Source organism: Myotis lucifugus, unplaced genomic scaffold, assembly GCF_000147115.1.
Source record: "Myotis lucifugus unplaced genomic scaffold, Myoluc2.0 scaffold_191, whole genome shotgun sequence".
Taxonomy (NCBI): domain Eukaryota; kingdom Metazoa; phylum Chordata; class Mammalia; order Chiroptera; family Vespertilionidae; genus Myotis; species Myotis lucifugus.
In genome coordinates this window covers 364,097-377,832 of record NW_005871239.1, presented here as the reverse complement: position 1 = coordinate 377,832, position 13,736 = coordinate 364,097, and the positions used below count along the sequence as shown (strand labels likewise).

Sequence of the window (13,736 nt, the reverse complement as noted above, 5' to 3'; positions counted from 1 at the left end):
AGCAGAAACACAGCAGAGCCACAGAATAGTCACATGATCATGAAGGTCCATTTACTCCAATTTTGATATGGTCACTATAACCTCAATCAAGTTATGAAAACTTAGCTTGGTTTGTTGTAAAAAGTATGTTTTGGAGGGGAAGCACTTGACTGTGTATTCATTACCTATTTTTCTTCATTTTGTTCTTAACTCTCTCTCTCACAACACACACACACACACACACACACACACACACACACACACACACCCTCCCAGGATTTCCCCAGTACTCACTATTTCTATACAGAGAAATTACAAAAAGGGCATTAAAATACTGGTGATGGATCTATCCAAGATATATAAACATGTTCCCTCAAGTTGACTGTCAATTAAATAGAGTACTATACTCTCCTTCCTAAAACCCTAATAAAAATGATAGCAGAGAGAAAATGTTTAAAGGAAGGAACACATAGGATAAAGAATGGAAAAGAAGCTGTAGCAGAAAGGAAAGAAATGGGAGAGAGGAGGGAAAGCACTATCTTGGAGTAGAGCTGAGAGGAAGACACAGACTTGTGTCTGCAAAGGCAACGAAACTAGAAGTGAACTGACTGGCCCTGCAGGACCGGAGAGAGATGCCTGAAGGCAGGGTTGAGACCCCAAACGATGGTTGTTTGATTAAAAGTCTGAAAACAGTGCAGTGCAGTTACACCCCTGCCCGAGTTTCCTCCCCGACCCCTCACTGTTAGCTAAGCCACCCAGAAAGAACCGGGGCTCGGGTCCTCCCAGTCAGGGAAGGCTCTACAGAGGAAGGGGTGAGCTAGGACTTCAAGGATATGCAGTGGGTGGAAGGCTAGGAGACAGGGGCGGCGGGGAGGCAATGGGGGAGTGAGGAAAAGGACATTTGTATTTCAGGTCCTAAGTCCTCTAAGTCTTTATAAAGTTTAAGTTGCAATGTGACCTCCACATTAGATCCACACTGGTCAGGAAGGAAAGCCTGCTGAGATCCTCGCTGTGTAGGCCCAGGTCCTACAAGCCTGCTTTCCTATTCACCGTGCAGTCATGCTTACCTCGCAAGTTTGCTGAGGCCAAGGACTTGCTTGTTGGGAAGGTAACCGATGTGGACCTTTAGAGAAGAGACAGAAATTATGAGCCAAGTGAAAATACAGTGCTTTCTTGTGACAAAATAAGGAAATTAGGAGACACAATACAGAATACTTTTATGAAATTCAACTCATGAAAATGTGTCTTTAAAACATCTAGAAGACTTAAAATTAAAAAAAATAAAGCACAGCCCTAACTCGTTTGGCTCAGTGGATAGAGCGTCGGCCTGCGGACTGAAGGGTCCCAGGTTCGATTCCGGTCGAGGGCATGTGCCTTGGTTGTGGGCACATCCCCAGTGGGGAGTGTGCAGGAGGCAGCTGATCGATGTTTCTCTCTCATCGATGTTTCTAGCTCTCTGTCCCTCTCCCCTCCTCTCTGTAAAAAATCAATAAAATATATTTAAAAAATAAATAAAATAAAGCACATATGTAGACATTTAAAATTTACATAAATGCAGTAAAAGGAAAATATATAAGAATGGTTCTATTAATAAAACAACAAATTTGAATATAGTCATGGTATTTCTGGTGAAGTTAAATTCTCTTTACAATTCTTAAAGTCTTTCCTTATTGAGGGGAAATATCAAGAAAGTGCAAATTATCCTGCAACAAAGTAAACTGTAGGCAGGGCCCAGCCGGTGTGGCTCAGTGTTGAGCATCAACCCATGAACCAATAGGTCCCCAGTTAGATTCCTGGTCAGGGCACATGTCCAAATCCAGGCTCGATCCCCAGTGGGGGGAGTGCAGGAGGCAGCCAACCGATGTCCCTCTCTCATCGATGCTTCTATCTCACTCTCCCTCCCTCTCTCTCTCTCTCTCTAAAATCAATAAAAATATTTTTTTTAAATGGAGCCAAAAAACCCTCCTCTAAATGGTTGAAACTCTAACTTTAAAGACTGTCATTCCACACATCACTGTAGCCTTAAAGATCCCACCCTATTGTACAGAAAGAGGGGTTCCACTCCCTTTGTCACGCATGGCGGCCTCGATTCTAAGCTGCTGGAGCGTACCAGCTTCCCAGCAGAAGAGCCCAGGTGCAAATGTGACTGCGCAAGAACCTGGACCCTCACACTTATGTTCTTATAGAATCTACTATAAAGCAAAGCCATTTCTGTAATCTTAATAGGCACTGATTAATATCTAATATGTAAATGTTACTTCTCTTTGAGCCATACATTAGGTACGGAGAAAACATTAGTTCTCCATAAAGGCTAAAAGTAAATGGTCATTGTAGGCCATCAATTAACCTAATATAAAATTATAGACTTATTTGCATCATGGTGAGCCAGCATTTGTTGCATTTGTTCACCTACTTTTCTATACTTGTGAATAATTGATATAGTAGTAATTAGTGATTTTTCATATACTATCACTATGCTGTGGGAGTTTGCAAATAACCACGCATCACCTTCCTGGTCAGCAGAAGGACAAAGTAAAGTAGCTCCTAAATGTTAGGTATTTCAAAGAAAATTAGAGAGTTAAAACTTTCCCACAGAATCAAGGCCTTTGCACCACTTGAAATGTTTATACTAACATGCAGAGCTATAATCTGTGCACTGTTTGTACTATTTTTGGTCTTCCTAAAGATCCTAAGTCATTTAAATGTCCATTTTTAAAAATCATCACTGAATATTGTATTTAAAACAGAATTAGCAAAAACACAAACACAGAGGTGCTTCTAGCTAGCAGAAGGTAATAGGGTATAGTGGTGAGATAGTGTGATTTGTAAAAAATATGTATTTGGTCTTCATCCACTATTCCTGACTCATAGCTCCCAAAATCCTTGAAATTTCTCAAGTATTGAGAGGGTGGGGGAGGGAGTGTATTTTGTTATGTTAATGAAGTGGCTTGGACAGCACCTAAGAATGGGGCCTGGTTGCCAATGGAACCTACTAGGTGATTAAAGGATTGGAATTTCCAGTCCCACCCCTCCTCCACACATACACCCAGGAGGGGGAGAGGCTGGAGGTTGGATCTATTGGCAATAGCCAATGATTTAATCAATCGTGACTATACAATGAAGACTCCATCTTTTGGGATCCTTAAATTAACCTCTCTGAACTCCATAATAACACAAGAGGATGGAGTTCAGAGAGCTCCCCAGTTGCTGAATTCCCAATAAGCCAGTAACCTAGTAAGTAACATGTTTCTTTGAGTACTTGTGAACCATTCTAGCAAATTAATCAAACCCAAGGAGGGGGCTGTTGGAACCTCCAATCTGTAGCCAGTTGGTCAGAAGCACAGATCTGAATCTGGGCTTTCAGCTGGCTTCTGAAGTGTGTGTGTTGGCAGGATGGGGCTCCAGGCTGGGGGTGGGGGTTGGGCAGTCTTCTCGGACTAAGCCCATAACCTGTGGTATCCGATGCTCTCCACCTCCGGGTAAACAGTATGAGAATTGAGTCGAATACTTAGATACCCTGCTGGCTTCCTAGAATTATTCGTTAATGTGGGGAATTCCCTTCTATTCCCAACCTCACCACGTTGGAATTAGGTCTGAGACCCCCAAAGAAGTGGTGAGAGGCTGAGTACAGGATCAAGCTCCTGGGTCTGGCCTCAGCCAAGTCACTAACTCCCTATGAACAGAACAGATAAAGTATGGCATTTGTGTGTAATGGAATAATATGTAGCAATGAAACTAAACAAACTACAACAATAGGTCATGACATCAATGACTTACAATGTGGAGCAAAAGCAGCCAGATACAAAAACACATGCTGTAGGTTCTTTCCATTTATATATATAGTCATGTGCCACTTCACAGAGGTAAGTTCTAAAAAATGCGTCCTTAGGCCATCTAGGTTGTGTGAACATCACAGTGCACTTACACAAACCTAGATGGTACAGCCACTACACACCTAGACTATTTCTCTATGGGGGAGGAAAAATATAGTTCCCTCTATCCTTCAAGGTTCTTGGCTGAGACTTCCCTGAAATAACAGATAGATTATCAGGAGAAAAACGAAGTTTAATAACATGTATACTTTCTGTATACATGAGAGACACCCAGGAAAACTGAGAACTCAGAAAATAGCCAAAGCCACCACCTTAAATACCATATTCAGCTGAAGACAAAAGAAAATATTAGGGGTAGGAGAGTCAGTTATGGGAATTTACCAGGGAAAGCCCAGTAACAAGGGAAAGGTTGTTAAGCAGATTTAAGTCATTGTCTTCTGCATTGATAAGAGTTTCTAGAGATAAGGTATCACTAAGATGGGAATTTTTCAGGTCCATTATCATCTTTTGGGATCCTTAATTAACCAAAAAGTCCTTATGCAGCACATGACTGTAGTTAAAAAACAAGCAAAACTAATCTACCTGTGCAAGAGATGGGTTAAGGTATTAGAAAAGAGCCACAAGGTGAGCTTCCAGGAATACTAATAACATTCTAGATCTTGATCTGTTCTAGTTCTTAATCTAGATCTTGATATGTTCTGTGCATTTTTCTGTTTTAATTCTAAAAAAAATAAAAATATAAAATCCTGTAATAAAAATATTACATTTAGGTGATGGGTATATAGGTATTCACAATACTATTTCCTATACATCTTCTGTTTGAAAATTATTAATAAAAAGTCAAAATAAAATAAAATTATGATATGGGGGAAGGGAAGAGAATGGACAATTCTAGGTCCTAAACCCACAAGTTCTCAAAGGTATGTTAACTCCAAGCAAGATAATATTATCTAGTTTGCATTAGACACATTTTTCTTAACATAGAAAGGGTTGGAAACAAATTAAATCCACTAATACTATAACTTCTGCTACAAGAAATTCTGCCATCATTACAGCTTATGTCATATTATACAAAAGTCTATCTTGGCCCTGGCCAGGTAGCTCAGTTGGTTAGAGCACCATCCTGATACACCAAGGTTGTGGATTCAAACCCTGGTCAGGGCACATACAAGAATTAACCAGTGAATGCATAAATAAGTGGAACAACAAATCAATGTCTCTCTCTCTCAAAAATCAATAAATAACATTTTTTAAAAAGTCTATCTTGGATCAAACATGATTTAGTCAAAATAAAGGACAAAGGTTTTCAAAGCCTGAAGCAACTACCTAGAAAAAAAAAGAGACTTTAATCTCATTACTTTAACCCTATTAACATGGCATTTGCAATGAAATCCTTTCCCTGAGGGCCTTCTGCCACTGTTTATATTTTGTTAATTTCAAGCTATTAGATTAGTCAGGTTGGTGAAGAATAAAAGTTTATATGTAATTCTAAATATCTGGGATATTGCCCTGACCGGTGTGGCTCAGTGAATAGAGTGTCGGCCTGCGGACTGAAGGATCCCGGGTTCGGTCAAGGGCATGTATTTTGGTTGCAGGCACATCCCGAGTAGGGGTTGTGCAGGAGGCAGCTGATCGATGTTTCTCTCTCATCCATGTTTCTAACTTTCTATCCCTCTCCCTTCCTCTCTGTAAAAAATCAATGAAAAATATATTTTTAAAAAATAAAAAAATAAATATCTGGGATATTTTGGATTAGGTGATAATTTTAAATATAATTATCCTAATTTTAAAGCTTTATGCTTTTTTAAATTGTTAAGAAACAACAGAGAAAACCTTACCTTTCCAATAAATGGGACTAGATGATGTTCACACATGGAAAACATATCTATGTCCTTCACAATCACCATCTCATCGTGATCTTCATCAAATATAGCATCGTTTAGGACATCTGAAATCAGAGGCTTGCTTTAGTAACAGTTCCAATTTTGTGAAAAGATACAGAGCAGAAAACCTGACAATCTCTGGCAATAAATAAACTAACAATCCTATTAATCCTAACTAAACTATTAAGGGAATGCCAATTAAAATTAGTTCTTTTTCTCCCATCAAATTAGCAAAGTCTTTTTCTTTAAATTATGGGAAAAATTTTTATGATATAGTATTACGTAAAAAATGCAGGATTACTAATATATTTGTAGCATGAGAGAGGGAAGGGAAGGAGAAATTATGCAAAACAAAAGGGTGGCTATTTCTGGTGATAAAAATAGGATGTTTTCACTTTCTTCCTTACATTTTCTCATACCTCACACTTTCTCTATAATGGATGTGTAGAAAACCATATCTGAGAAAAATAAAATAAAATACTTAGTCTTCTGACTTCTGAGGCCAGATCCACACACCTATAAACTTCACCTCTCTTATTAATCCCTCCAATAATTTTCTACTCATAAAATTTATGGTTATTGTATGCAAGAATCAGGCTTATTCTAATAGCTGCCTCCCTCCTTCCAAGGGAAATAAATGCTACAATTCTTGTGAGTATGCTTGCCCAGGTTGTCTCTGGGTGATGAGTCGTGTTTTGTTTAACCTGTGGACTCTGGCACCTATGGCCAGACCTACAACAGACATTTAGAAACAAAACACTTCTATTTTTAAAAACTGCACTGATCTGTGGACAGCTTGGGAGACTAGGTACATTCAAGACACCGAGCTGAGTGATTTCGAGGACTTGGGGATACCCAATCTGCACAGTATGATGAGACAGAGAAGAGAGAAGCCGAGTAGAACTTTGCAGCCACCTACAGCTACTTCTCCTCAGAAAGGCAGGCTGCAGAGTGAGTCACCAGGAAGATGTGCAAACGTCCACCCACACAGTGGTCCCACTGCCACTACAATGAGGCTCACAGATACTGAGTCACCGTTTAGCCACACTTAGCATCCCTGGAGTCAGGTTATTCAGAGACACATTTGACTGCGTAATAGGAAAGTCATCAGTGCGGTCAACAAAAGTGAACAAGTGGAGCTTAGACACACACCGACAAACACGACACACCACACCCCCGTTAGGAGAGGCTGATAAAATCCAGGAGGGGAGAGGGCTCGGTGCCTTTCTTTAGGTAAGCACTCCTCCAAAAGCAGGTTCTATTCTGAATACTCTGCCCTCATTAACCTTCAGTCATATTTCTGAATGAAGTCTAAAAATAGATCCTTAGTGCTCCTCAAAGTAGCCTGGGTTTCTCCAAGATTTTAAGGTGATATTGCCAGGCATAGCTTACTAAAATCAGTTACGCAAGGAATCTTCCTGAAAGCAAAAGCAAACACACGAAAATATTTCTTAAAGAAAGCACAAAAGAGAATTATCAAACGTAGGAAGTACTCATTTGTTTTCCTTGGCAAAGAATGAGAACGTCCCCATTCTAAGCTCTGACAACAAGCACAGGGCCCATGTGAAAAGCTAGCCCTCAAGTTAGGCTAAGTTAGCATCCGTCTCTATCACTAACTAGACCTTAGGCAAGACTCCCTGTACCTCAGTCTTCTCAGCTGAAAAATGGGCATGAAAGAGTGCTCCTTCACAGTAATATCCTAAGGATTAAATTAGGTCATTTACATGTGTTTAGCTGTTATTATTATGATTACAATTAAGATTGAGGGTGTTAAAAAAAAAAGATTGAGGGTGTTGCCAAACTATGAGTCCCATGCACACTGATGTACATCAAAATTTAAAAAGCAATAATTTTGATTCTAAAAAACCAACTACAGAACAGGAAAAATAGTAACTTTATAGTGGAGAAACCTGGCAGAGAGTATCATAAGCAAGTGACCAGTAATAAGACATATTTGATACTGTGTAGCTCCTGATAGAATATGAGGGCACATCACCTCTCTGGTATTCTTCCCAAAAATCTGTAACTTCAGTCTAATCACCAGACAGATGGAGGGACATTCTACAAAATACCTAAATAAGTACTCTTTTAAAATGACATGGAAAGTGGTCCTGGCACAAGAGCAGACATATAGATAAATGGAACAGAACAGAGAACCTAGAAATCAACCCAAGCCATTACACTCAATTAATATTTGACAAAGGAGGCAAGAGCATACAATGGAGTCAAGACAGTCTCTTCAATAGATGGTGTTGGAAAAATTGGACAGGTACATGCAAAATAATGAAACTACACCACTGACTTATACCATACACAAGAATAAACTCAAAATGGATAAAAGACTTAACTGTAAGTCATGAAACCATAAAAATCCTAGAAGAAACCATAGGCAGCAAAATCTCAGACATCTTTTGTAGCAATATTATTTCAAAATAATACCACCCTGGAATACTATGCAGCTATAAAAAAGAAGAGTCTCTTACCCCTTGAGACAGCATGGAGGGACCTGGAGAGTATTATGCTAAGCAAAATAAGTCAGTCAGAGAAAGACAAGTATCACATGAACTCACTCGTATGTGGAATCTAATGAACAAAATAGATCCAGAGACATAGAAGCATGGAACAGACTGATGAGTAAGGTGGGTGGGGGAGTGGGGAGATAAACCAAAGAACTGATATGCATATTACCACCCATGGACATAGACAAGAGTGTGTTGAAGTTCTGGGGGTGGGAAATGTGGAGGGGGTCAATGGTGAAATAAAAGGGGACATCTGTAATACTTCCAACAATAAAGATAATTTTTTTTAAAAAAGACATGGAAAGACTGACAAGCTGTCACAGATTAGAGGAATCTAAATGCAACTAAAAATCTAATATCCTAATAAACTCTGTAGTTTAGGCAATAGTATTTATACCAATATTAATTTCTTAAGTGTTGATAACCTTACAGGAAGCTGGGGAAGGGTATACAGAAACCCTCTGTACTGTCGTTGTTATTATGCTCTAAGTCTGAAATTATCTCATCGAGGAGCAGAGCAGAGCTGTCCAACCGGAGAGGCCTGGCCCCAGGGCCATTCTATGGCTGTGCTGTTTTCACAGCTATGCTGTTTCAAAATTGAGCTGTTTTGTACTGAATAAAGTTTCCCTCTTTACCACACACCCCCCAAAATAAAAATAATCAAATAAATAAAATTATTTCAAAATAAAAACTTTTTAAAAAGGCAAGAGTTATCAACTAGAATGTACGAACAATGGAGCACTACTCAGAAGAACTTCCAGTACATGTACTAACATGGTTGAATCTTCCACCAAGGGAAAGAAGCCACATGCACACACGCAGAACTATGTATGAGGTTCTAGGAAAGGCAGACACCGTGTTGGCAAGCAGACAGGTGGTTTACCAGGGACCAGAAAGGTGGGGCGGAGGATCGGCTACAAAAGAGTAAAAGGAAACTTTTTTGGGGGGTGATGCGATCTATACCTTTGCCACACTGGTGGCTATACAACTGTATGTATTTGTCAAAACTCAGATTAGCCCTGGCCAGTTTGGCTCAGTGGATGGAGCATCGGCCTACAGAATGAAGGGTCCCGGGTTCGATTCCAGTCAAGGGCATGTACCTTGGTTGCAGGCACATCCCCAGTGGGAGGTGTGCAGGGGGCAGCTGGTCGATGTTTCTCTCTCATCGATGTTTCTGACTTTCTGTCCCTCTCCCTTCCTCTCTGTAAAAAAAATCAATAAAATATATTTTTAAAAAACTCAGATTACACAAAGTTGCTGAATTTTAATGAACTTAAGTTATACTTTAATAGAGCTAACTTTTAAAAATAATTTTTTTTTAGAAAACTAGTATAATATGCAACCTTTTGTGTAAAGAAGGTGGAAAGGGGGAACATACACACATACATTGATTATCTTCAAAAGTAAACACTAAAAGAATAAATCAAAAGGTGAATAAAAATGATTACCCATAAAGGACTAATAGCAGAGAAAATATATGGATGGCAGTGAGACATATTTGAATATAATTGGTTATAGTTTTCACTTTGAAATCATGTATGTTTTACATATTCAAAGTTAAATCAAAAAGAACAAAACTAGTGTCCCTTATACGTCCTACTGCTTGTGTGGTAATGGAACACTAATGTTCCCTATGTGCCATTTCATTAAAATGAACCCAGACTATAAACTTGACCTGGCCAAATCATTTTTCTTCAACAGTAATAAAGTTCCCCTGCTATATTTATGTTTTTCTTCAACATATCTGAAAGCTACCATCTGTGGCTAATAAGAACAAAACACTATCACAGATTGTTTTAATTTCCTGCCTGTTATCAGCAACAAGAAGGTAACCCTGGAAACAAGGATTTATGGTATTTTATTTCCTACTGTAGGTTATAACCAATAAAGGAAACCAAAGTAGCCTCCAAGAGTTAAAGGTTTGTCTATACCAATGCCACACACGTGCGCGGGCGCGCACACAGACACACACACACACACACACACACACACACAGCATAGAAGTACATATACCTTTCTTGTATTAGTAATAACAGCAAATAACCCTGCTGGGCAGCTGTCTCTCAAGCATTTAGTCCCTTTCTGAAAGTTCAGGCCCACAGTAGGACCCCAGTACCTATTTAAGCTTTCTTGAAGCATAGGTCCTCAGACTCCCCAGTGGGCTTGTTAAAACACAAATCACTGGACTCCACCCACAGAGCATCTGGGCCCGAGAATGTGCATTTATAACAAGTTCTCAGAAGATACTGATGCTCCTGATCTGGGAAACACACTTCGAGAGACCCTGTTTTGACATATTTCATGGGTTGTGCTGTTACGCAGAATCTTCACACCTTCAAAATGCTCCTACTCAGACAAAACAGGTTTCTGCTGGGGAGAGAGGGAAGGTAAGCAGAAACTCCTGGGATATTCCTCTCAAAAGGAAAATTGTATCTAATGGTGTTGCTTTTGAATGAGTGGCAACAGGAATTAGCACTACCTGGGTGTGTGGTGATCAGCACCAAAAAGTAGAGAAGGGAGCCAGAATGTCACACCTATGCTTCTCCCTGAGGGGGCGCGGGGGGCAGTGCTAAAAGACACTGGAGGAAGACTGGGAACATTGAACGGGCAACCAGGTCTGCCTGCTGGTTTTAGAACTGAGAGAACAAGACAGAAAGCAAGACCCAAAAAGCCTCTTTGATCTTGGCTGGAATTAAATCAACTCAAGATGCTAATAAAGATGAGCCCACCCTGATTTATTGGAGAAAGGTCTAAATCCCGGGCCCAAAACCTCGCAACATTAGAGAAGCATCTACCAGCAAGCAGATCTTAATGCTAAGTTCTCCCAACTGTGAAAGTCAGCATTGTAACTTAAGGCTTTTGGAGTTTCCACAGTGCCCTGTATGCCATGTACAGAGCCAGAGTTAAACATAGATCCCCTATTTTATCCAATTAATGTGTCAATCTTTACCCTGTGATTACTTCCTTAAAATAGATTTAAAGAAGGGACTCCAAAGAAACTCATGTGGCCAAGGGAACATAAGAATTCTTAATGCAGTATTATTGATAATAGCAAATATTAGGTCTTTAAATGTGCATCAGAAAAAAATGATTACACAGTTTGGGTAGAGTCAAACAATAAAATATGAACCAGCAGTGAATGCGAGTAATCTGAGCTGCATTTATAATTTCTGGAAGCAATGTCCAACGCAAAGAGCAAGTATCAGAAGCAGTCACAGATGTTTAAGTTATGATCTATTTAAATGAAGTAGAAACAATACTACATGTTGTTGGTGGGCATACACATAAAATAAAAATATTAGCCCTGACCGGTTTGGCTCAGTGGATAGAGCGTCGGCCTGCGGACTGAAAGGTCCCAGGTTCGATTCCGGTCAAGGGCATGTACCTTGGTGGTGGGCACATCCCCAGTGGGGAGTGTGCAGGAGGCAGCTGATCGATGTTTCTCTCTCATCGATGTTTCTAACTCTCTATCCTTCTCCCTTCCTCTCTGTAAAAAATCAATAAAACATTTTTAAAAAATAAAATAAAATAAAAATATTAAAATAGGCATGAGAGCTAGAGACCAATTTCAAGATAGTGGTTAACTATGCAGAGGGAGGGTAATAGGATCTGTATTTTTAAAAGCAATTATTAATATTTGCTAAAACTAAATGAATGTTGATTAAACTAGTTCTTTATACTTTTGCTTGCATATTTGAGACATTTCATTAATAAGAAAAGCTTTAATTGAAGTGTTCATACACAAGCTGGTGTTTTGGAGGGTTTTTTTCTGGGGGAAAAAAAAGCAAGAAACCTGGATTACCTTTGCACAGAAGGCCTGGGGCTGGAGGAAGATGTCACAGGAAAGACACAGCCTTTTCATGCAAACTCCTGCAGATGCCTCCCTAAAGGACATTCTGCAAGTAAAGCAAAGGCTTCTGCCCTGACATGGCGTTAACATTTTTTGCTTCCTACCTCCCTTTTAGAAAAATGTGTCCTACGAGTAAGAGCAACTGCAGTGTTCAAACAAATTAAAGAGGGAAGAAAATCACTCTCTCTGCTTTCATTCCCATCGTGAGGGTTTAGCTCTTGTCACCACTTCCAACACTCGCAGCTTTTTGCGTTTAAGACAAAGCTCACATTGCTAAAACTTGGCCAAAATAAGCACGAACCCAAACATTCTGACTAACGTAAGGCAGAAACGAAGATGACTTCAGAACACCCTCCCCACCATCCGCCGGCGCGGACGGCCTGCGGCACAGATTTGACCAGCTCCATGAACTTCATAAACTGCACGTTTGTCAGTGGAAAAGGTCCACTGCGTGGCAGGGAAGGTAAACGTTTGGTTATTTTGGAAACTTTCATTCCTGTCATCCTTGGCAGGTAAATCCCCAGGTTGCTTTTAAATCATTAAAATGTAGGTAAGACAACATGGATGAACCTGGAAGTGAAATAAGCCAAACAAAGAAAGACTGTATGATATCACTTACATGTAGAATCTAAAAAAGCCAAACTCACAGAAACAGAGTACAGTGGTGGTTACAAGGGGCTGGGAGGGTGGGGGAGATGGGGAGAAGGCGGTCAGAGAATACAAACTTCCAGTTAGAAGATGAATAACTTCTGGGAATTTAATGCACTGCTTTTTTATTATAGTTAACAATACTGTATTACATACCTGAAAGTTGCAAAGAGAGTAGATCTGAAATGTTTTCACCACAAAAAAGAAATAAGTATGTAATGTGATGGAGGTGTTAGCTAATGCTATGGTGGTAATCATTTTGCAATATGTAAGTGTATCAAATCAAGACATCGTACACCTTGCCCTAACTGATTTAGCTCAGTGGATTGAGTGTCTGCCTGCGGACTGAAGGGTCCCAGGTTCGATTCCGGTCAAGGGCATGTACCTTGGTTGCGGGCACATCCCCAGTAGGGGGTGTGCAAGAGGCAGCTGATCGATGTTTCTCTCTCATCGATGTTTCTAACTCTCTATCCTTCTCCCTTCCTCTCTGTAAAAAATCAATAAAACATTTTTTTTTAAAAAAAAAAGACATCGTACACCTTAAACTTAAACAAGGCTGCATGTCCATTATATCTCAATAAAGCTGAAAAAAATAAGTATCTCAGACTATTGAAATAAATGCGCCAAGTGTCTTCAAAATAGTAGTGATATGTATGTATAATACTGGTGAGCTACTCCCATCTTCTCAACATGACATCTATTGGTGAGGGGCAAGTTTTTGCATATGAAGTTATATTTATTAAATAAGACTTTTTTCCTGACTATAGTAGTAATGTTCTTTGTAGTTTATAAGATAATGAAATACCGAAATGAAAAAAGGAAAGCACTTAATAGCCTCTCTCCCCAGACACAATTACTTAACTGGCTCGTAGGGAACCACAATCACAACGGTGTAAGTAGAATGGTAAAGTATAGCAATAAATTCTTAAGAGAGTTCAGAGACCCGAGTCCTCATTCGAACTTTGTGCAGACTATGACCTGGGCTAGAAGGTTCTCAAGGTAATTGGATGGTTTGGAAAGGAGT

The 13,736-nt window shown here is 39.7% G+C and overlaps 1 protein-coding gene across 1 annotated transcript in view; it reads right to left on the bottom strand.

Annotated features, from left to right (window-relative positions):
• GCH1 (GTP cyclohydrolase 1) overlaps positions 1-13,736 on the bottom strand; it is a 32,373-nt gene that overhangs the window by 8,008 nt on the left and 10,629 nt on the right. The window contains exons 3-4 of the mRNA XM_023760765.1: positions 5,651-5,760; positions 1,047-1,102 (exon numbers count right to left, since the gene is read on the bottom strand). Coding sequence (XP_023616533.1) covers positions 1,047-1,102; positions 5,651-5,760 — 166 coding nt within the window. The remainder of the gene's footprint in view (positions 1-1,046; positions 1,103-5,650; positions 5,761-13,736) is intronic.